Source organism: Oratosquilla oratoria, chromosome 25 (genome assembly GCF_046742065.1).
Source record: "Oratosquilla oratoria isolate Oo_2021 chromosome 25, ASM4674206v1, whole genome shotgun sequence".
NCBI classification, from domain to species: domain Eukaryota; kingdom Metazoa; phylum Arthropoda; class Malacostraca; order Stomatopoda; family Squillidae; genus Oratosquilla; species Oratosquilla oratoria.
Genome location: NC_134801.1, coordinates 33,925,904 through 33,948,453, shown reverse-complemented (window position 1 = coordinate 33,948,453; position 22,550 = coordinate 33,925,904). Strand labels below are relative to the sequence as shown.

The following is a 22,550-nucleotide window of genomic DNA, read 5'->3' as shown; positions in this document are numbered from 1 at the left end:
TCAACTCTCCACTGTGGTTTTTTCCTGAAATTCCTCATTTCTCATCCACTCCATTTATTGGTTCATTCCCTACCCTAGTATTAAGGTCTCCCAGTACCACTACATTGACATTTCTCTCTAAACCCCCTATGCACTCATTTAAATCTATTCAAAAAGCCCCCCTTTCCTCTACACTCTTCTCACTACCAGGCCAATATGCACTTACAAAAACCCATATCTCCCCAGTTTCACCTTCATCCACATTAACCTTAAAGAAACCTCCTTCCACTCCACTACATGTTTACCTATCTCTTCACTTACTAGTATAGCCACCCATTCTCTCCCTTGTCCCCTCTTCACTCCCAAGACCTTCCCAAGCACACTCCCAAACTCAAACTCACCCCTCCCTTTCAACTTAGTTTCACTCAGTGCCAACACATCCATTTTTCTTCTCACAAACATAGTGCCTATCTCTTTCCTTTTACTCTCATCTGTACCACATCCATGCACATTAAAAGACCCAAACCTTAGGGTACAGATTGGAAAACTCCTAGACCCTCTTATGTCTTGACTTGTTTTTTAGGAATGTCCCCTATGGGGCTACAGGGACAAGGATGCTTAGGTCTATCCCCATCCCATTTTGTCACCTCATACGACTCGAGTAGAAATACTTGGTGGCAGTATTCTTTTCCCCCACCACAGGATTAGGCAAAGAAAGGAAATGAATATTCAGAGAAATGGTACAGGGCAGTAACAACAATGGGGGGACAGTATAATAAAGTATCATTTCTCTGAACAGAGATTTCCTTTACCACAGATAAAATGATGTGTCGGCTGTATTCTACTAAGCAGCTTTTAACCCCATAATAACATGCAGCCAATACCCCAGACAGGGGGAATGTTCTAAGTTCTGCATATTAATCAAGCTATTTATTCAGCAAGATAAATGTAAATAAAGGGACAGAACACTCAACTGATTTACCTAGTTGTATTATATGGGAAGGGAGGTATGCTTGTAGTGATCCGTCTTTGTATCTTCCAGCATCAAGTTTGTTCTTAAATTCTTGAATTGTATTTGCACACACTGTTGCCTCATCCAATTCATTCCAGATATCCACCACTCTGTATGGGAAGCTATTCTTTTTCAGATCTCTTCTGTAGCTATCCTTTTTTAGTTCCTTTTTATGTCTTTTTTTTTTTTTTTCTTCTCCCTCTTATTCCACTTTAATACTCGTAAATCATCTCTAGGACTTCCATTCCATTCATAATTCTGTAAATAGTCAGTAGCTCTCCTCTTTCTCTTTGTTCTAGGGTTGGCAGTTCTAATTTGGACAATCTTTGTTCGTATGTCAATTTGGAGTGCGTTGGTGCCATCTTTGTCATTACTCTTTGTATTCTTCCTAATTTCTTTATATTCTATTTTAGTACTGGGTGTCCATAGTGCTACAGCATATTCCAATCTTGTTCTTATCAGTGTAACTAATATTTTCTTTACCATTTCCTCATCCATATAAGGAAGGGGGAAAAGGCCTTGGTATATGTATGTATGTATTTCCTCATCCAAATAGTCAAAAGCCACTTTCATTGACCTTAGTAAATTGAAGGTTTCTCTGACTATTTTGTGATATGTTTGTCTGGTGACATGTCTTTGCTGATAATTACTTCTAGGTCCTTTTCCGAGCTCACTTTTTTTACTTCCTCTGCACAAATTTTGTATATCCTCAAAATTCTATTTTTACTTTTTCCAATCTCCATTATACTACATTTCTTGATGTTAAGTTCACACTACTGTTGACTCCATTTCCAGACTAATCTAAGTCTTTCTGTAGTAATTCACAATCTTCGTCTATACTTACTTTCTTTAATATTTTTGGAACATTATGAATGTTGCAGGGATGCAGGTGAGGGATGACCTGTCATCCAGGAAGTGCTAAAATGGGAGGGGAAGGGAGTGGAGTGTATTTAGGGATGGAATGGGGGGAATGATTTTATGCCTTTTTCTTTTTGGCTACCTCCCTTATAAGGGGAAAAAAGCCTTGGTATATGTATGTATAAATGTGTTTTCAAAGTAGACTCTCCACAACTACTTGTTTGACCAAATAGTTGTCTCATTGTAGTGTACAGGAAGAGAATCATGCTAATAGGGTCCTGTCTCTTATTTTCAAATTATTCTAACTTTTTTCTTGTAATTTATGTATGGTATCATCTGGTGCTAATCTCAAGTTATTCCAAGAGTCACTTATTCTTCAATCATCACACCTTGTTTTAAATTCATGTACAGTGCAATACCCCCATCCCTTTCTTGCATTAAATCAAGTTAGTGGCACATAATCTTCCGTGTCTGAAGCCAGATTGTTCTGGATTCAGTTTATTATTTTCTTCCAGATGTTTAATCCATCTACTTTTGATAAATTTTTCACATATTTTTCCTATTGTGCTTGTAAGGGAGACCAGTCTGTAGTTAGTTGGATTCTCCTTGTCCCCTCCTTATATATTGGTACAACATTTGCATTTTTTCAGTTTTGTGGTATCTTTCCTTCTTTGAGTGAGTAATCAGTTATCTTGTATATTTTGTCTGCTAGTTCATCTATACATTCTTTCAATATCCAATTTGCAATTCTAACCGGACCATGTGATTTTCTGATGTCAAGATTTTTTATTTGGTCCCTTATTTTCTTCTGTGTTAGTTATTTCTTTCATGGGGGGGGGGGGATCTTTCTCTCTGTCCTTCATCCCAATTTTGTGTACTTTCAATTGTGAATACAGATTTAAAATGTTCATAATTTCAGCCATTTCTACATATTCTATATACAGTATTCATCATTCCCTTGACGCAGTTTCACTATTTCTTGTTTATCTTTTAGTTTGCCATGGGGTATTTATTGTGTGTAGTAACTGGAGAGGATTATACCTTTGACTTTGGCTCCCTTGTAAGGGGGAAAAAGCACTTGGTATATGTATGTATGAAACTTTAGGCAACAGTTGATTGAGGGATGTTTTATTATAGCCTCCTGATTCCCTTGCAGGATGAGAAAGCACACATTAGTTCTTGATAATGATGTTTGTTGGGACAAATATATACTAGTTCATAATTATAATGCAACTATGTGTTTCTTATGGTCAATCTATCTTATGGTAATCAACTACTTTCTCTATTTGCTCCAGTTATCTTTGCTAAACCCCAGTTAGATGCAACCAACTAATGTGTTTTTATGTGATCAATATTAGCATGGGTTATTTTACCTTGTATATTGATTACACAAGCTCAATAAGGCGAGGAGCTAAGATAAAATGGAAACAGGTGCATGATGGTGGGTATGTGCCTTGGCTGGCTACCTCCCTTGTAAGGAGAAAGAAGCCTTTTGTACATAGAATAGACTTGAGTTCCTTTACTTAAAAGCCACACCCTTCAAAAGTTACTTTTATTATATACTAAGGATAAAGGGGGTGTCTGTTGAGCAAAGGAAGGGAGAAGAGAGGAGGCAGGGGTGAGTGGAGAATGATGTATAGATGATGCTGTGATGCAAGGAGGGGATGGGGATGGGGGAGGGGGGGCTGGATTAGGGTGTGATTGTGTGTGAATAATATTCTGACACAGCCCGAAGAGATTTTCTTGCCATCTTCTATTTTTCTGCATGTGGAGACAGAGAGAGAGAGAGAGAGAGAGAGAGGGGGGGGCGGGGTTGCTGATTAAATACAGTGGCATTGCTGTGTCTTGCTGGCCCAGGGCAGTGGGCAGTGTGCAGGGATGACCTGTCATCTATGAGGAGCCAATATGAGTTGGAGGAAAGGGTGGATGAGAGTGGAATGATTGGAGATGAAATGGATGGGAGTGGGTATATTTATCTAGTTGTATTTTACGGGAAGGGGAGCTATGCTTGTGGTGTCCCGCCTTTGTATCTTGCAATGTCCAGTTTGCTCTTTAATTCATGAATGGTTTTTGCACATACTATTTTTTCGTCCAGTTTGTTCCAAGTGTCCACCACTATGTGGAAAACTGTTTTTCTTCTGACTTTGGCTACCTTCCTGGTAAGGGGGAAAAAGCCCTTGGTACATGTATATATGTATGTACTAAGCATTTGTCCTAAGTTTCATCCCAGAGATCTATGGGAGGACTCAAGATCTATTTCATGACTTTTTCCGTACATCCATGCACGTTTAATCAACAGATTCTCAAGATCAAGGATCCTTTGGCAGTCAGCCAGGCTGTGAAAGTGTTACCCCTTGATCCTTCCACATTCTTTTCTTTTAGAAACCCTGTATCAGATATTGACTTCAGGCTATGATGAAAAGAAAATGGGTGGGGGTGGGTTCGTGCCTTGGCTGGCTGCCTCCCTTATAATGGGGAAAAAACTTTTGGTATATATATAGATAATATTTGATTAAGTTTAGTGATATCCCACCATACTAAAGTCATGTTGCATTCATTTATGTTTAAAGACCATCACTCAAATAATACTGATCACTTTTAACTCGTACTATCCTTCCCTTCAACTGATCTCATTAAATTTCTAATTTATTTCTTTTTTCCCTGTGGTGGGGGAAAGAATACTGCCACCAAGTCTTCCCACTTGAATCATAAGAGGCAACAAAAATGGGACAGGGGATTAGGACTAGGCATCCTTCTCCCTGTAGCCCCACAGGGGACATTCCTAAAAAAAGAAGAGGCATAAGAGGGTCTAGGAGTTCTCCAAACAGCACCCTAAGGTTTGGGTCTTTTAATGTGCATGGATGTGGTACAGATGAGAATAAAAGGGAAGAGATACCCAGTATGTTTGTGAGAAGAAAGATAGATGTGTTGGCTTTGAGTGAAACCAAGTTGAGAAGGAGGGGCGGGTGTGAGTTTGGAAGTGTAGTTGGGAAATTCTCAGGAGTGAAGAGAGGACAAGGGAGAGAAGGGGTGGCTCTACTAGTAAGTGAAGAGATAGGCAAATGTGTAGTGGAGTGGAAGGAGGTTTCTTCAAGGATAGTGTGGATGAAGGTGAAACTAGGAAAGATGTGGGTTTTTGTATGTGCATATGGGCCTGGTAGAAGAGTGTAGAAGAAAGGGAGGCTTTTTGGATAGATTTAAATGTGTGCATAGAGGGATTAGGGAGAAACATCAATGTAGTGGTATTGGGTGACCTTAATGCTAGTGTAGGAAATGAACCAATAGACAGAGTGGTTGGGAAATGTGGGGTTCCAGGAAAGAATTGTAGTGGAGAGTTGATGGTGGAGATGTGTCTAGAGAATTAATGATAGCAAATACAGTGTTTCAGAAGAAAGTCAATCATAAGTACACATGGGAGATGGTGGTGGATGGAAGGGTGGCAGATAGAGTGTTAATGGACTATATAGTGGTAAATAGGAGTATAATAGGAAGAGTTAAGGATGTACATGTTCTAAGGGGAGAGGGTGGGAGGATATCAGATCATTTTCTGGTGGAAGGTAAGGTGAGAGTGGATAGGAAAAGGACAAAAGGTAGGGAGGTGCTTTGAGTGAACTGCTTAAATGAGAAAGAAAAGAAGGAGTCCTGCTTAAATGAGAAAGAAAAGGAGGAGTACAAGAAGAAGCTGAGAGAGCAGTGGGAGGGAGTGAAGGAGGAATGGGGATGGTTCAAGGAGGGAGTCACAAGGTGTGCAAAGATGGTGTGTGGAACAAGGAGGATGGGAGGAAATAGAAGGAAGGGTAGTGAGTGGTGGGATGAGGAAGCAAAGAAGGTTGTAGAAGAAGAAGCGAGCTTTCACAAATTGGTTACAAAATAGGATGAGGGAATCATATGAGAAGTACAGACAAAAGAGAAGAGAAGTAAATCATAAGATAAAGGAGGCAAAGAGGAGAGCAGATGTGAAATGGGGTAAGAGTATGACAGAAAATTTTGAAATAAAAAGATGTTTTGGAAAGAAATTAAGAGAGGAAGAGGAGGCAAATCAAGTAGAGAAGAAAAGGTAAAAGGTGCAGATGGAGAGATGATAATGGAAGAGAAGGCAGTAAGGGGAAGATGGGCAGAGTATTTTAGGGAGATGCTAAATGTGAAGGAGGATAGGGAGGGAAAGATAGTTGCAGTGGGAAGCACTAAGAAAATGACCATGATGAGTGAGGAAAATGGAGGAGAAATAAGGAAAGATGAAGGCAGTTGTTAAGATGAGAGCAGGTAAGGCACCTGGGCTGGATGGATGTCTTGCAGAATGTCAAAAAAGGAGGTACAGTGATAGTGGACTGGCTGGTGAAGTTATTTAATGTTTGTTTAAGAGAGGGTAGAGTGCCTGTATAGTTTCACTTTACAAGGGAAAAGGGGACAAGTGTGAGTGTAGTAGTTTCAGAGAGATCACCTAGTTAAGTAGATGGGGAGGCTTATGGGAGGGTCTTGATTGAGAGGATCAGGAGAGGAACAGTGTGGGTTTAAGACAGGTGGGGGTTGTGTGGATCAGGGTTTTGTGTTAAGAGAGATATTTGAGGAAGCTTTAGGAAAAGGTAAGGATGTTTTTTGAGCTTATATGGATTTGGAAAAGGCTTATGATAGGGTAGATAGGAAGGCACTGTGGTAGGTATTGTAGATATAAGGGATAGGAGGAAAGCTTTTAAGAGGAGTCAAGAGGTTTTATATGAGAGTAGTAGAACTTGTTAGAATCAGAAATGGAGAGAGAGAACGGTTTGAGGTAAAGGTGGGACTTCATCAGGGATGTGTTATATTGCCTTGGCTGTTCAATTTATACATGGATAGGGTGGTGTGAGAGGTAAATGCAAGGGTAATGGGTCAGGAATTGGAGAAGGTTAAAGAAAATTGAGAAAAGTGTTGTTTGCTGATGACACTGGGCTTGTAGCAAGATCAGAGGAGGGATTGAGGAAGTTAGTGACAGAGTTTGGGTAGGTGTGTGAAAGAAGGAAGTTGAAGATGTGGGTAAAAGTAAGGTGATGAGATATACAAGAGTAGAAAGTGGCAGCAGACTTGAAGTGAGTATTAGGGGAGAGAGACTGGAGGAAGTGGATAGTTTTAGATACTTGGGTGTGAATGTGGCAGGAAAGGGAGGAGTGGAGGTGGAATGTAGATTGAGAGAAGCAAGTAAATGTGTTGGGGGATTAAAAAGTGTAATGAGAAATAGACATTTGGGAATGGATACTAAGAGGAGATTATGTGAAGGAGTGATTGTGCCAACAGCACTGTATGGGGAAGATACATGGAACATACGAGAGGAAGAGAATTGGATTTTGAATGTGTTTGAGATGAAGTGCCTAAGAAGTATGGTAGGGGTTCCTAGACTAGATAGAGTAAGAAACGAGGAGGTAAGGAGAACAGGGTTGGAAAGGGAGTTGGGAGATAGGGTTGATGAAAGAGTAGTGGGATGGTTTGGATACTTGGATAGAATAAGTGAAGAAACATTAATAAAAGAGGTGTGGAAGGCAGAGGTGGAAGGAGTGAACATGAGGGAACGACCAAGGATGAGATGGATGGATGGGATAAAAGCGGCATTGGGAAAGAGGGGAATGTCTGTTGAGAAGGACAGGAAAGGACAGAAGATAGGGTGAATGGAGAATGGTTGTGTATGGATGATGCTGTGATGCATGAGGGGAAGTGGGTGGGAGTATGTGTGAAAAATAAATTGATGCAGCCTGAAGGGATTTCTCCGTCTTTTCCATTTCTGCATAAGGGGATGAAGAGGGGGGTCGCCAATTTAATGAAGTGGCCTTGCTGTGGATGTGTTGTGTCTTGCAACACTGCTTCTGACCCAGGGCAGTGGGCGAGATGCAGGGATGACCTATCATCCAGGAGAAGCCAAGAGGGAGGGAGGGGGTGGATGGGAATGGAGGATGTATAGGATGGAATGGGTGGGAGTGGTTTTTGTGCCTTTGTTGGCTACCTCCCTTGTAAGGGGGAAAACTCCTTTGGTATATGTATGTAAGAACAATGCATACCATTTTAACAATTATTTTTCATACAGCTGTTCTTCACATGAATCCATAAATCTGGTTATATTATTTTGTATGCACATTGGGAGAGGAGTATTTATTGATATACATATTTTTTCATTTGCAGGAGCAATGTCAAAAGATTCGCAACAATGCTACAAAACTGACGCCATATGTCAGTAGTAGAAAATAGTTTTATATTGAGGAATCATACAATTTTTTTTAACTTTAGTTTCATTGTAATTATCTTTGTATAAATTTCTTGAAGTAAAAATTTTTAGTAAATAAATTTACCCTCATTTTAATACAAAATCCTCTTAACACACAACTCCCTAGTGTAGTGCATAACAGTGTCTCATGAAGTCCTTCAAAGGATTGGGATGGCCCACAGTGTTGGACTTTCAACCAGAGGATATGGCATCATCCATATTTGTGCAGAAAGACCAAGATCTGAATTTTGAGGTCACTCTCCATGTCTTCTGGTATGGCTATGAAACATGGACAGCAAATGCTGATATGAAGAGGCATTTTAATATATATGATACCAAGTGCCTGTATCATCCCTAGAATGATGATTTTGGTAATTGAGTTCTTTGTATAAATCATACTGGATGACTTAGTACATTTTGTACATTTGTGTATTCGTGCATTGATTAAAGTATTTGGATATCTATTTAATGTATTGTAATTGCTGAATAAATGTATTACAAACATGTTTATTCTGTTGGGATTGTATATAATGTATTGTATTTGTGAATGAGATCACTCTTTCCTTGCATGTTGCTGTGCATTTGTTCATACGAGTGTTGCCAGGACAGATGACACTTGTTACACCTACACTTTGGTCAGTGATTGCAAGGAGTGAAGTGGGCTGTGAACGAGGGGTCAGCGACCAAGGTGATAATGTTGTGAAGACTTGGGTCCCTGCCCAGGCGATGTTTTTGGCTTTCACACTAAAAAGCATCGAGCATTAATGTGAGTTATGATTTCTAGTTTTCTAGTGAGTGGTTTGAAGTAAAGGTGGGACTTCGTCAAGGATGCGTTATGTCGCCCTGGCTGTTCAACTTATACATGGATGGGGTGGTGCGAGAGGTGAATGCTAGGGTAGTGGGTCAGGGATTGGAGATGGTTAAAGAAAATGGAGAAAAGTGGGAGGTGAGCCAGCTGTTGTTTGCGGACGACACTGCGCTTGTGGCAGGGTCAGAGGAGGGATTGAGGAAGCTGGTGGCAGAGTTTGGGAGAGTATGTGATAGAAGAAAGCTAAAGATAAATGTGGGTAAAAGTAAGGTGATGAGATGTACAAGGGGTGAAAGTGGCAGTAGACTGGAAGTGGACATTAAGGGAGAGCGACTGGAGGAAGTGGATAGTTTTAGATACTTGGGTGCAAGTGTAGCAGGAAAAGGTGGAGGTAGAATGTAGATTGAGAGAAGCGAGTAAATGCCTTGGTGGATTAAAGAGTGTAATGAGGAATAGACATTTGGGAATGGATGCGAAGAGGAGACTGTATGAAGGAGTGATTGTGCCAACAGCACTGTATGGGGCAGAAACGTGGAACATAAGAGAAGAAGAGAGAAGGAGTTTGAATGTGTTTGAGATGAGGTGTCTGAGAAGTATGGTGGGGGTTACTAGGCTGAATAGAGTGAGAAATGAGGAGGTGAGGAGGAGAACAGGGGTGAAAAAGGATTTGGGAAATAGGGTTGATGAAAGAATATTAGGATGGTTTGGACACATGGAAAGAATGAGTGAAGAAAGACTAGTAAAAGAGGTATGGAAGGCAGATGTGGAGGAGTGAACATGAGGGGACGTCCTAGGATGAGGTGGATGGATGGGGTGAAGGGGGCTTTGGGGAAGAGGGGAATGTCTGTTGAGGAAGGAAGGGAGAGGACGGAAGACAGAGGTGAGTGGAGAATGGTTGTATATGGATGATGTTGTGATTGCATGAGGAGGAATGGGCGGGGGGGTGGGGTAGTATGTGTGAGTAAATTTTGACGCAGCCCGAAGGGATTTCTCCCCGTCCTCTCCTTATATGCAAGGGGGGACGGAGAGGGGGGGTCACCGATTAAATGAAGCGGCCTTGCTGTGGATGTGCTGTGTCTTGCGACACTGCTTCTGACCCAGGGCGGTGGGCAGGGTGCAGGGATGACCCGTCATCCAGGAGGTGCTCAGATGAGAGGGAGGGTGGGAGGGGTGTGGAGTGTATTTAGGGATGAAATGGGTGGGAGTGTTTTTATGCCTTTCCCTTTTTGGCTACCTCCCTTGGAAGGGGGAAAAAGCCTTGGTATATGTATGTATGTATGATTTCTAGTTTTATGTAATAGGTATGATAGGAGCGTTGTAATATGGTTAATAGATTGTTTACATGAAATAGTACTGAGTGCAATAGTGCTTGTATAGAGGAATATGAGCAAAGAGAATACTTGCTTATAATAGGTCAAGCTGTAAATAAGATTATAATCATGTAATAATAGAGCGAGTCAGAAGGAGAATGTTGAATTTGTTAATGTATTACTTATGTCTTTACACTACATGCTGTCATAATTATACTTGTAATTGCAATTGTTCAAAAAGTATTTTATTACATAGGATGTTCAGGAGAGGATTATGTTCATTCTCATTTCAATGTAGGTTGTACAAGATATTCTTGTTATCCTTTGATGTATTTATTTGGTCTCGATAAATTTCATATGATGGTGTGTAACATGGATCTATGTATGAGTATTAATTTGTAATACACTAACAGGTTGAAATTAAACGATTACAGCAGTCCACAAATTTTTGGTGTGAAACGGTGCCTTCAGAAAATCATGGGGTATCACTGGAATGCCTTTGTACGAAACCAGCAACTACTACATGACTCAGTCAAGGCCTGTTACGAGCATAATTAATGAATGTCCTCTCTGGTGATATATGAGCATGTGGGATGATTCCCAAATGTTGATCCTATTCAGAGTGATCTTCATAAGATCAATCAATCTATTGCCCCAGGTTTCCCTCTAGGAGACCCATGGCTTCCAGATAACTGGGAACAACTACTAATTGTCCTGTAATTCCCTCAAGGAAGAAGTATTGTGTTTGGGTTTGGCTAGGGTGGGGCAGAGTGAGTTTGGGTATTCACGGTATTGAGAGATTGTTGCATCTGCAGTGGTTTGTTGCTGTTGCCAGGCCAATTTTATGTTGGTTATCATTTGACGCAGCCCGAAGGGATTTCTCCCCGTCCTCTCATTTTATGCAATGGGGGGGACGGAGAGGGGGGGTCGCCGATTTAATGAAGTGGCCTTGCTGTGGATGTGCTGTGTCTTGCGACACTGCTTCTGACCCAGGGCAGTGGACAAGGTGCAGGGATGACCTGTCATTCAGGAGGTGCTAAGATAAGAGGGAGGGTGGAGGGGTGTGGAGTGTATTCAGGGATGGAATGGGTGGGAATGATTTTATGCCTTTTTCTTTTTGGCTACCCCCCTTGTAAGGGGGAAAAAGCCTTGGTATATGGTATGTGTGTATCATTTTAATGCTCAGTGGTGACAAACCCCCCCCCCCCCCCACCCCCTTTTTTTTTCCCCAGTTGGTTGTCCTGGATGATGTAGGATGGTTTTACTTAGTTTATACATGGCTCTGGTTGAACATGGGGTACCATGTGCATGGGCTGAGGAATGCACACAAACACCTTGGTGGTGACATCATTGTCTAGTTTGTCCAAAGTGCTAGCAATTGAAGCAACTATGTGAGCATAGCTACTATTTCTCTACTTCATATCTTAAATAACCTACAGTTGGGTAGATTGGAAGCTGTGATTGACATAAAGTCACTATAAGTGTTGGGTATTGATCTTTGTACTATTTATGGTTTTCTGAACTCTGTATACTTTTGATCATCTTGAATAACCTATAGTCTAGTAGGTTGAAAGTTGTGAATGAGTAAAGATCATTAAGTGTTGGACTAGGGTACTAAGAGGGTTTGTATGTAAACACACAAGATGGTTCTTCTCTCCTTTATTATGTAGAAAGCAAAGTTCTTGGTGACAGGAGGCACTTTAGCTGAATGGAATGGAGAAGATACACTTATCATAGTGTGATATGGTCTTAGGACAAGTGCCATGTGGCCAGCCCTTGACCATTCCCATTTAGAGGAGGCCATGACCCATCGTCCTAAGTACCAAATGTCTCCTTTCCTTTTTCCCTTCTTCTCTCTGTGTCCTTCTAAGCCTATCTCCAACTGCTTCTTGTATTCCTTCCTACAAGTCTCCTCACTGCAGCCTTCCTTTCAGATTGAATTCGGTTATAATGTTTGGCACTTCCTCTGGCACTGATGTCTGGCCTAGCTGACCATTAGAGGAACCATGTGGGTCACACCTGGCAGCTTGGGGATGCCACACATTTCCCACTTGGATGACCACTTGGCTTGGTGCCATGTGGGCCCTTTGTCCCACCAGCATCCTACACTGGAGGCAGCACCACAATATATATACTTTTGATCATCTTGCCATTCTTTCTATTATTTCTTTTGTCTGGTACCATAAAGGTGGAATGTGGATTACTCCAACATTGGTGTTAAGAGTTCTATGTTGTGTTGTTTAAATTAGGGTATCTGTTAGGGTTGTTAGGGCTCTGATTTTGTCATATTGGTTTCTTTGATTCTAGTTCTATTGTTAGGGTGTCTCCTTGGGGCCACATATCAGGAAATTTCACATTGGTCTTGGATTTCATTGTATAATCTCATGGTAAATGCCATGTGAGGACAAAGCCTTTATTAGTATGTTTTGGTTGTTATGGCTGTAACAAATGAAATGTTTAAAAATAAAGGCTTCATCCTCACATGGTATTTATTTTGATAGAATTGTGGGCAACTGCCAATTTCATACATACTTTCATGGGACATTTTTGATAGCCATTTTTGGTAGACACTTCAGGACTGAGAATCTTGGGTAGTCAAAACCAGGATCCACTTCGTCTTTGGGTCAAGTTGGTTGGAGTTGTGTAGGCTCAAGAATGCAATATCTCTTAGTGGGATCATAGTTGTAATTATTGACTGTGAAATTTGGGTCTGTTGTAATACCAATGGTAGAGGGTACTACCCTCTGTGGTGAGGTAGATAATTACTCTGGTGTTACCATTTTAGATTATTCTTGAGTTTGGGTGGGTGGGCCTCTCTGCTTCACTTACTGAGATTTGTTGTGACACAGGAGTGCAACAGAGGGACTTGGGTTTTGGGAGGGCTGTTGATCCCTTATTATTGGTATTTTTACTACATTATGGGTAACCATGCTGGAAATGGTCACCCATAAAATATAGTGGAGGGAAGTGTGAGGTGACCCAGTTGTTGCTTGCAGATGACATTGCACTTGTGGCAGTGTCAGAGGATGGTCTAATACAGTAAGTGATGCAGTTTGGGAAGGTATGCAGTAGGAGGAAGTTGAAGGTAAATGTGGAAAAGAGTAAGGTAATTAGATATACAAGTGGAGAGGGTGGTAGCAAATTGGAAGTAAGTCTTAGAGGGGAGAAATTGGAGGAAGTGGATAGATTAAAGTACAATATCTGTCTGGAAAGTATCCAGCCATCATGAATATTTGCAGAACTGGTCATGCAATCCTAAAAGAATTTGTTAGACACTGACAGAAGACCCTAACCTGTATGTGTGAATGGCCATACTCCCATGTGACACCTCAATTATCTACCAGACATTGTTGAGTGAAGATGTGTACTGTTTGACCATTGCATTGACAATGACTGAGCGAGTAGATCAGTGAATCTGTATCAAGTCTTGTAGCAAACTTGAACAGTTGTCAGCAGAAACTATTTAAATTATTAAGAAGGCATTCCCAGAATGATGTGAGTGAAGCAGAGATAAAAGTGTGGTACAAATGCTTCGCAGAATGCCGATAATCTGTCAAAAGTGATCCACACCTGTGGGCTAGTGGAGACTGGATCCTTCATCATGATAATACACCTGCCCATTTTTCATGTGTTGTGCAGGGATTTTTGGCAAACATTCCATCACCCAGCTCACTCAGCCCCCCTACAACAGCCCAGATATAGCTCCCTGTGACTTCTGGATTTTCCCAAAGCTAAAATCACCATTAAAAGGGAGATTTCAGTCCATAGATGAGATTAAGAAGAATGCAACAAGCCAGCTGATGAAGATCCAAAAAGAGGACTTTTTGTAAAGTGTTTTGAAATATGGAACATGGAAGGGACACCTAGTCCAAAGGAGATTACTTTGAAGGAGAGTAGGGTGCCATTGAAATTGCAAATGGCTGGATACTTTCAGGACATCCCTCATATTTGCGGTTGCATGTAACAGGAAATGGAGGAGTGGGGATGCAGGTAAACTACAGAGTAAGGAAAACTAGTAAATGTCATAGGAGATTGAAAAGTGTCATGAGAAATAGGCATCTGGGAATAGAAGCAAAGAAAAGTGCCTATGACAATGCATGGGGTGGAGACTTTGAATTTAAGAGAGGCAGAAAGGAGATGTTTAAATGTGTTTGAGATGAAGTATCTTAGAAGTATGGGGTATGTTATAAGGATGAACAGAATGAGAAAGGTGGAGGTGAGGATGAGAGTAGGGGTAGGAAGGGAGCTGGCAGATAGGGCTTATGATATGGTATTGGGATGGTTTGGACACATGGAGAGAATGTTTGCTTTTATACATTTATTATGTTCATAGAGCGACAAACCTAATACAGAAGGTACTTTCTATTTGTACATGGTATGTGTGACATGCAGGTGACATTACTACATACAGCTGTATGGCAATAATAGGAACATAAGAAAGAAGGAGACTGCAAGAGACCACAAAGCTTATACTAGGCAGAGTGAGGAAAGATTAGCAAAAAGAGTGGAAAGCAGAGGTGGAGTGAACCTGAGGGGGTGACGACCAAAATGAGATTGGATGGATGGGGTAAAAGAGGCTTTGAGCAAGAGGGGAAGGTTATTGAGCAGGGAAGGGAGAAGGCAGTGGATAGGTATGAGTGAAGAATGATTGTATGAATATTTTTACTTGGCTTGAAGGGATTTCTCCCTATTTTCTGTACAGTACTATATAGCAATAAATACTGCAGGCTGTTAATTTCCATGAAAATCCATGAATAGTCGAATCCATAAATACTGAACTGCAAATGGGCAGTGGTTAATTGTAAGTAAATACAATAAGGTAATTACTTGAACATTTGATGTGCTCACAATTAAATGGCTGAAATTTTACCCTTCTCGGGAGAATAGCATTAGTTTGATTGTTACATCCTGAAGCATTTGGGCTAGATGATTCCTTACCATGTTGTGTCTTGTACAAATAAAACCATTTTTGCAAACCAGGGTGTGATTACATGCACTATTTTAGTAGATTATCTAGTGGCTATCCATACCTCAAAGCAATGACCTTGAGTGGTAGTGCTTTCACCCAGTTAGATGCCATGGCCTATATTGCTTCTTGTATCATCTGGGAGACATTCTATGGGGACATGCAATTTCTTCTTCTGTTTTGTCTTTCTTTATCTTAGTGATGTATGTTTTTTCTAATAAGATTATTTCTTATGCATTAACTTCACTATGATGATCATATAATACAATGTAATTTGTCAGGATATAAGACCCAGATTTCATGTACAACACAGGCAAGCTTTTGTGGTTTGAAACTACTACTACTACTATGACTAACTGCTACTAACTACTACTACAGTATTAGCTTTTGAACCACTGCCATCATTTTGACTAATGCCTTTATAACTTCGGGTAAAAAAAAATTAGTACAGAACAATTAATATTTTATTCATTATTATCCAAGTTAATATCTATTTCTTACTCTTGATAGCTAACTCTAAACCCCTTATGTATTTCCTTGGTATCTTGTACGTCTCTGAAAAAGTAGAAAATAAATTTTTAATTTTCTTTCAACACAAAAATTTATATAGTAATGTGTAAGAAGTGGATATACATATACATACATATGCCAAAGGCTTTTTTTCCCCCTTACATGGTGGGTGGCCTAAAAACAAAGGCAAAAAAGACGCTCCCACCCATTCTATCCCCTACATACTCCCCTCTACCCTCTTCCCTCCCTCTTATCTTGGCACCTCCTGGATGACGGATCATCCCTGCATCTTGTCCCCTGCCCTAGGTCAGAAGCAGTGTCATAAGACAGCACATCCACAGTAAGGCCGCTCCATTAATTTGGCGACCCCCCCCCCTCTCTGTCCCCTCATGCAGAAAAGGAGATGGGGAGAAATCTCTTCGGGCTGCTTCAATACACACACAGTAATATATGTGTATACACTGTCCCTCCACTCTATCTTTCAAATGTTCAAACTCTTATACCATTTGTCTATGTAACATAATCATCCTGAATTAGCTTTAAATTCTGGTCAAATGATCAAGAATGTTTTTTATTCCTACAGTGTGATGTTGGAGAAAAAAAAAAATAAATAAAAAAAAAATATATATATATATATAAATTAAATAAATAATAATCTATCTATATAACAAGACCTTTTCCCCCTTATAAGGAGGGTAGCCAAGTCAAAGGCATGTACTTACTCCCACCCATTCCATTACCCTTTCATCTTAGTTCTTCATGGATGATGTGCCATCCCTGTCTCCCACTGCCCTGGGTCAGAAACAATGTAGCAAGACAAAGTACACACAGCAAGGCAGCTTCACTTAATCAGAGACCCACTCCCCACCTCTCTGTCCCCTTACGTGGAACAAGAGAAGACGGGGAGTAATCCCTTCATGCTGCATCAAAATATTAATCAATAAGCACCCCATTACATCCCAATCTTTCCCCTCCTTACATAGCATTATCATCTATACACAAACTCTCTCTACTCATCCTTATCTCCTGGCTTCTCCCTTCCTTGCTCAAAGCACCCTTCACCCCATCCATCTGTCTTATCCTTGGTCACCCCCTCAAATTCACTCCCCCCACCTCTGCCTTCCACATCTTTTTTATTGATCTTTCTTCACTTATTCTTTCCATGTGTCCAAACCATCCCAATACTCTAAGCTAAGCTAAGCTAAGCTTTAAAAAAATAAAAAATAAATAAATAAATAAATAAATAATAATAATTATGATATACCAAAAGCTTTTTCACCTTTTAGGGAGGTAGCTAAGTTAGAGTCACATACCTATTCCCACCCATTTTGCTCTACTCCACTCTTTCTACCTGTCCCATCTTAGCTCCTCATGGATGACAGGTCATCCCTACATCTGCCAACTACCCTGGATCAAGCACAATGCAGCAAGGCACAGGACATCCACAGCAAGGCCGCTTCACCTAATAGGTGACCCACCCTCCTCTTTGTCCCCTCATGCAGAAAAAGAAGAAAGGGAGAAATCCCTTTGGGCTGTGTCAAAATATTCACACATGAGCACCTCCCCCCCATTCCCTTCCTTCCTTGCATAACAGTATCTTCTATACACAGTCATTCTCCACTCATCCCTATCTCCTACCTTCTTCTTTCCTTGCCCAACAGACATTCCCCTCTTGCTCAATGCCCCCTTCACCTCATCCTTGGTCATTCCCTCAAGTTCACTTCCTCCACCTCTGCCTTTTACACCTCTTTTACATCTTTCATTACTCATTCTTTCAATGTGTCCAAGCCATCCCAATAATCTTTCATCAGCCCTATCTGCCATCTCCTTTTCCACTCCTGCTATCCTCCTTACCTCCTTGTTTCTCACTCCATCCAACCTAGTAACCCTACCATACTTCTCAGACATTTCATCTCAAATACATTTAAACTTTTCCTCTCTGCCTCTCTTAAATTCCAAGTCCTCATACAAAGCCATCAGCACAATTACCCCTTCATACAATCTCCTCTTTGCATCCATTCCCAGTTGCCTATTTCTCATAACACTTTTTAATCGCCAAGGCAACTTGTTTCTCTCAATCTACAAAGATTGAAATAAAATAAAAGAAAAAAATATAAAGTTTTTTGAAATATATAGAAAGCACATATATTTTGACATATACACTACAACTACTAAAGGAGTATCAAATATAGTCTTGTTCACTATACATAAAATAAATAATGTAGGTATGTTTTTTCTAGTGTAGGAGAAGACATACACCTGAGTATTTCTATATACCTAATGTTTACAGTATAAGGTGTTTTCTTGTGTAGGAGAATACATAAGCATTAAATAATAGGATGGTTAAAACAGTACATATAAATGTATATACCTCAAAACAAAACATTTCTTAGCAACTTACCAATAAGAAGCTTGCCAACAAATGCAACCTGATTACCCTGAATCAGTACTTGAATGACACCTTGGGGCTTGTTCTCTGCAGGTCCAACAGCTGTGCTAGCTGCCACACCAATTTGAACTTGATGTGCAAATTCACCCTCATCAATGCCATATATGCCTACATTGTATATTAGCGTTACCTAGAAAAAAGTAATTCTTTATGTAATTTTCTGTATCAGTAGACATGGAACATATCCTCCAGTATTACACTTTTATCCATCATTGAATCTGTAAATTCTGTTCTTTTCTGATTTATTAGGCTACAGCCAATGGGTTGGCCCATATATCCCTGAGGAAAGTTTGCACTGTTCTCTGTATTGTGTGTGTGCTGGGGAGTGTAAGAACTCTGTAAAACTGTATCTACAGCATGTGATGTCTATTTACAAACCAATTCTGTTTTTATTTCTTGTTGCATTGCTTTTGACCCAGAGTAATGTGGTGGGGAATAAGGATGAACCTTCATCCATGAAGTGCAAGGATGGGAGAAATAATAGATGTTTTTTTTTTATACATACATACATATACCAAGGCTTTTTCCCCCTTCCAAGGGAGGTAGCCAAAAAGGGAAAGGCATAAAAACACTCCCACCCATTTCATCCCCAAATACACTCCACACCCCTCCCACCCTTCCTCTCATCTGAGCACCTCCTGGATGACGGGTCATCCCTGCACCCTGCCCACCGCCCTGGGTCAGAAGCAGTGTCGCAAGACACAGCACATCCACAGCAAGGCCGCTTCATTTAATCGGCGACCCCCCCTCTCCGTCCCCCCCTGCATATAAGGCGAGGACGGGGAGAAATCCCTTCGGGCTGCGTCAAAATTTACTCACCCCCCCCCCCCCGCCCATTCCTCCTCATGCAGTCACAACATCATCCACACACAACCACTCTCCACTCACCTCTGTCTTCCGTCCTCTCCCTTCCTTCCTCAACAGACATTCCCCTCTTCCCCAAAGCCCCCTTCACCCCATCCATCCACCTCATCCTAGGACGTCCCCTCATGTTCACTCCCTCCACATCTGCCTTCCATACCTCTTTTACTAGTCTTTCTTCACTCATTCTTTCCATGTGTCCAAACCATCCTAATATTCTTTCATCAACCCTATCTCCCAAATCCTTTTTCACCCCTGTTCTCCTCCTCACCTCCTCATTTCTCACTCTATCCAGCCTAGTAACCCCCACCATACTTCTCAGACACCTCATCTCAAACACATTCAAACTCCTTCTCTCTTCTTCTCTTATGTTCCACGTTTCTGCCCCATACAGTGCTGTTGGCACAATCACTCCTTCATACAGTCTCCTCTTCGCATCCATTCCCAAATGTCTATTCCTCATTACACTCTTTAAACCACCAAGGCATTTACTCGCTTCTCTCAATCTACATTCTACCTCCACCTTCACTCCACCTTTTCCTGCTACACTTGCACCCAAGTATCTAAAACTATCCACTTCCTCCAGTCGCTCTCCCTTAATGTTCACTTTCAGTCTACTGCCACTTTCACCCCTTGTACATCTCATCACCTTACTTTTACCCACATTTATCTTTAGCTTTCTTCTATCACATACTCTCCCAAACTCTGCCACCAGCTTCCTCAATCCCTCCTCTGACCCTGCCACAAGCGCAGTGTCGTCCGCAAACAACAGCTGGCTCACCTCCCACTTTTCTCCATTTTCTTTAACCATCTCCAATCCCTGACTCACTACCCTAGCATTCACCTCTCGCACCACCCCATCCATGTATAAGTTGAACAGCCAGGGCGACATAACGCATCCTTGACGAAGTCCCACCTTTACTTCAAACCACTCACTCTCTCCATTTCTAATCCTAACACATGCTCTACTACTCTCATAAAAACTCTTGACAGCTCCCAAAAGCTTTCCTATCCCATAAATCTGCATAACCTCCCACAGTGCCTTTCTGTCTACCCTATCATAAGCCTTTTCCAGATCCATAAAAGCCCAAAAAACATCCTTCCCCTTTCCTATAGCTTTCTCACATATCTGTCTTACCACAAAGATCTGATCTACACAACCTCTACCCGTCCTAAATCCACACTGTTCCTCACCAATTACTCCTTCTGTTCCTCTCCTAATCCTCTCAATTAAGATCCTCCCATAAGCCTTCCCTACTACACTCAACAGGCTAATCCCTCTGAAATTACTACATTCACACTTGTCCCCTTTTCCCTTGTAAAGAGGAACTATACAGGCACTACTCCAGTCCTCCGGTACTCTACCCTCTCTCCAGCAAACATTAAATAACCTTATAGGGTGGGTATATACTTTAATTTGGCCATCCCCTTACAAGGGGGGAAGGTCTTTTTGGTATCTATACTGGATTTGTATAATTTTTGTACAAGTAATATATCACATTTTCCAATGTACATCACAATACACTTGGGTTTCAGGGGGTTGGTGTGGAAAAACAATTACTGCAAAATTAAGGTGAATTTTTATATAATAATTATATTATAGCCCAATGATGTTCATGATTTCTTCCCCCTTTTTTTTTTATATTTCCACCAATTCTTGAGCAGCCACCCATTAACTAACCAGGGTGGTATGGCATGAAAAAGACCAAGTAAGCTACAAACACAAAAGTCTGGGATGATCAATTATAAACACAAATGTACAAAGCAGAAGTAGGTGGAGTGCACTCCAGAGGAAGATCAAGAATAAGATGGATAGATAGAATGAAGGGAGGTTTGGATTCTTACCTGGTAGGGCCACCAATTGAGTGAGGTTCTGATGAGCAGCTTAGTATGGAAAAGGTACACCAGCCAGATGTGTAAAATTGTGGTGAATAAGAACTATGATCTGCATGCATGTGGTATGTGATGAACAAAGAAAAGAGAGTGCACAAGATAGGAGTGATTGCAGGGATGAAGGGAGGAAGAGGCCTGAAAGGATATTCCCTTCATTTGCTTCACAAGTGGATGAGGGGGGTGGGGTTGCCACATGGAGAAGCAGGAGGTAAACCAGTTTTCGTTATGGACAAGCTGTGCCTCACTGCACTACTTTTGACTCAATCTGTGTAATGGAGGGCATCATGACCCTCATCCCCAAAATGTTGAGATTGGAAGAGTGGCTGAATGGGTTTCATTTGTGCATGATGTAGGGGAACTATGATCTGGCCAACTTAAATGAGGGGAAATGGCCTTTATTAGTATTACATATATACAAATATACAGGGTATAAAAATCACCTGCACATACCTTTTTGTTTCCCGATCTCTTGGCCAATGCAATTGTTATAGGCTCTAATTTTCCTTTCCTGATTATAGGAATAGCGTCATTTCTGGTTATTCGAACTGCCGGAGCCATTTTACCAAGCATCCGTGAGAATATTTCATCCCATCTGAGAGTTTCTTTGTAGCCTTCTTTTCGATTTACTACGGCTTCATGTAAAAGGGGATTAAGTGTTACATTTCTGAAAGAAAAAATAAGTCAACTCAGCAATCGATCTATAGCTTCGGTTCTTGCAGGAGGCCCACAACCCTAAGGTTGCCAGCCAAGGTTGAGGTGATAGTGGTTCAAACTTTGCCACAAGCAAGTTGGACCAAGGGCATGGTTCATGAAATTCCATGCCACAAAGTCCTCTGTAAGGGGCACCATCCTAGCCTCCAAATCATTATCATCACTGAGTTTCACTGAATGGAAACCCCATTTTACATTGTGTGGGGGGCATTAAACAAGTTTTCATTTGCATGTAGTGGGTATGTCTTTTGACTCAGCCATCCCCATTATATATTAAAAATCTGTTATTTGGATTGTGTCTGCTTAGTGTTGGGGTGATTTTTGTTGGGGGTTTATCAGTGTGCAGGCATCAGGTTCAGTTTATGTGTATGGTTTGGTGTCCAGATCACCCCCAAGATCTCTTATAAATTTCAACTGTACTTCTTCCACTTTTTCACAAATAGAGCCAACAACAAGCGCCTGCTCCTCTCTTACTACTTTCAGCTGGTGACACAGAAACAGTTCACAGACAACAGTCTAATGTTTATTCCCAAATAAATCTATAGAAAGACCCAAGGACCTATGCCAGCTACTCTGGGGCTGTGGGTTTTTAGTCAGTGAAACTTGAGACAACAATTATCATAAATTCATTGATATGAACAAAATCATGTATATTTCAATTAGGATGAATAAATTACTTACTTTTCTCCCTTTTTTTGAAGACCTTCTCTCTTGATATAATTTGTAACAATCTCTCGGACCTGTGCTGTGTTTAGTACATCCCCTTTCCTGAAATATACATATTTTTCATGTAACAAATTAAGAAATTCTTATCATCTAAATTAATCACTTTCATACTGGATAATGCTCTTACTTTTTATTCTGGCTACCATCAAGCCACCAAATCAACATGAAAATAAACATGTTAAGGTCTGGAGAAGGAAACCCTAACCACAGTCTACAATTAATAAGAAACACATTTCAACTA

The 22,550-nt window shown here is 40.9% G+C and overlaps 2 protein-coding genes across 5 annotated transcripts in view; one reads left to right on the top strand and one right to left on the bottom strand.

Annotated features, from left to right (window-relative positions):
• Positions 1-10,576, top strand: part of LOC143038912 (uncharacterized) — a 65,892-nt gene extending 55,316 nt beyond the window's left edge. For all 4 annotated transcript variants that reach the window (XM_076208651.1, XM_076208655.1, XM_076208653.1 and 1 more), the window contains exon 12: positions 7,994-10,576. In XM_076208651.1, coding sequence (XP_076064766.1) covers positions 7,994-8,059 — 66 coding nt within the window. In that variant the 3' untranslated portion in view covers positions 8,060-10,576. The remainder of the gene's footprint in view (positions 1-7,993) is intronic.
• A 5,029-nt stretch (positions 10,577-15,605) lies between these two features.
• eIF2D (eukaryotic translation initiation factor 2D) overlaps positions 15,606-22,550 on the bottom strand; it is a 52,583-nt gene continuing 45,638 nt past the window's right edge. The window contains exons 9-12 of the mRNA XM_076208650.1: positions 22,265-22,351; positions 21,323-21,536; positions 18,071-18,248; positions 15,606-15,714 (exon numbers count right to left, since the gene is read on the bottom strand). Coding sequence (XP_076064765.1) covers positions 15,650-15,714; positions 18,071-18,248; positions 21,323-21,536; positions 22,265-22,351 — 544 coding nt within the window. The 3' untranslated portion in view covers positions 15,606-15,649. The remainder of the gene's footprint in view (positions 15,715-18,070; positions 18,249-21,322; positions 21,537-22,264; positions 22,352-22,550) is intronic.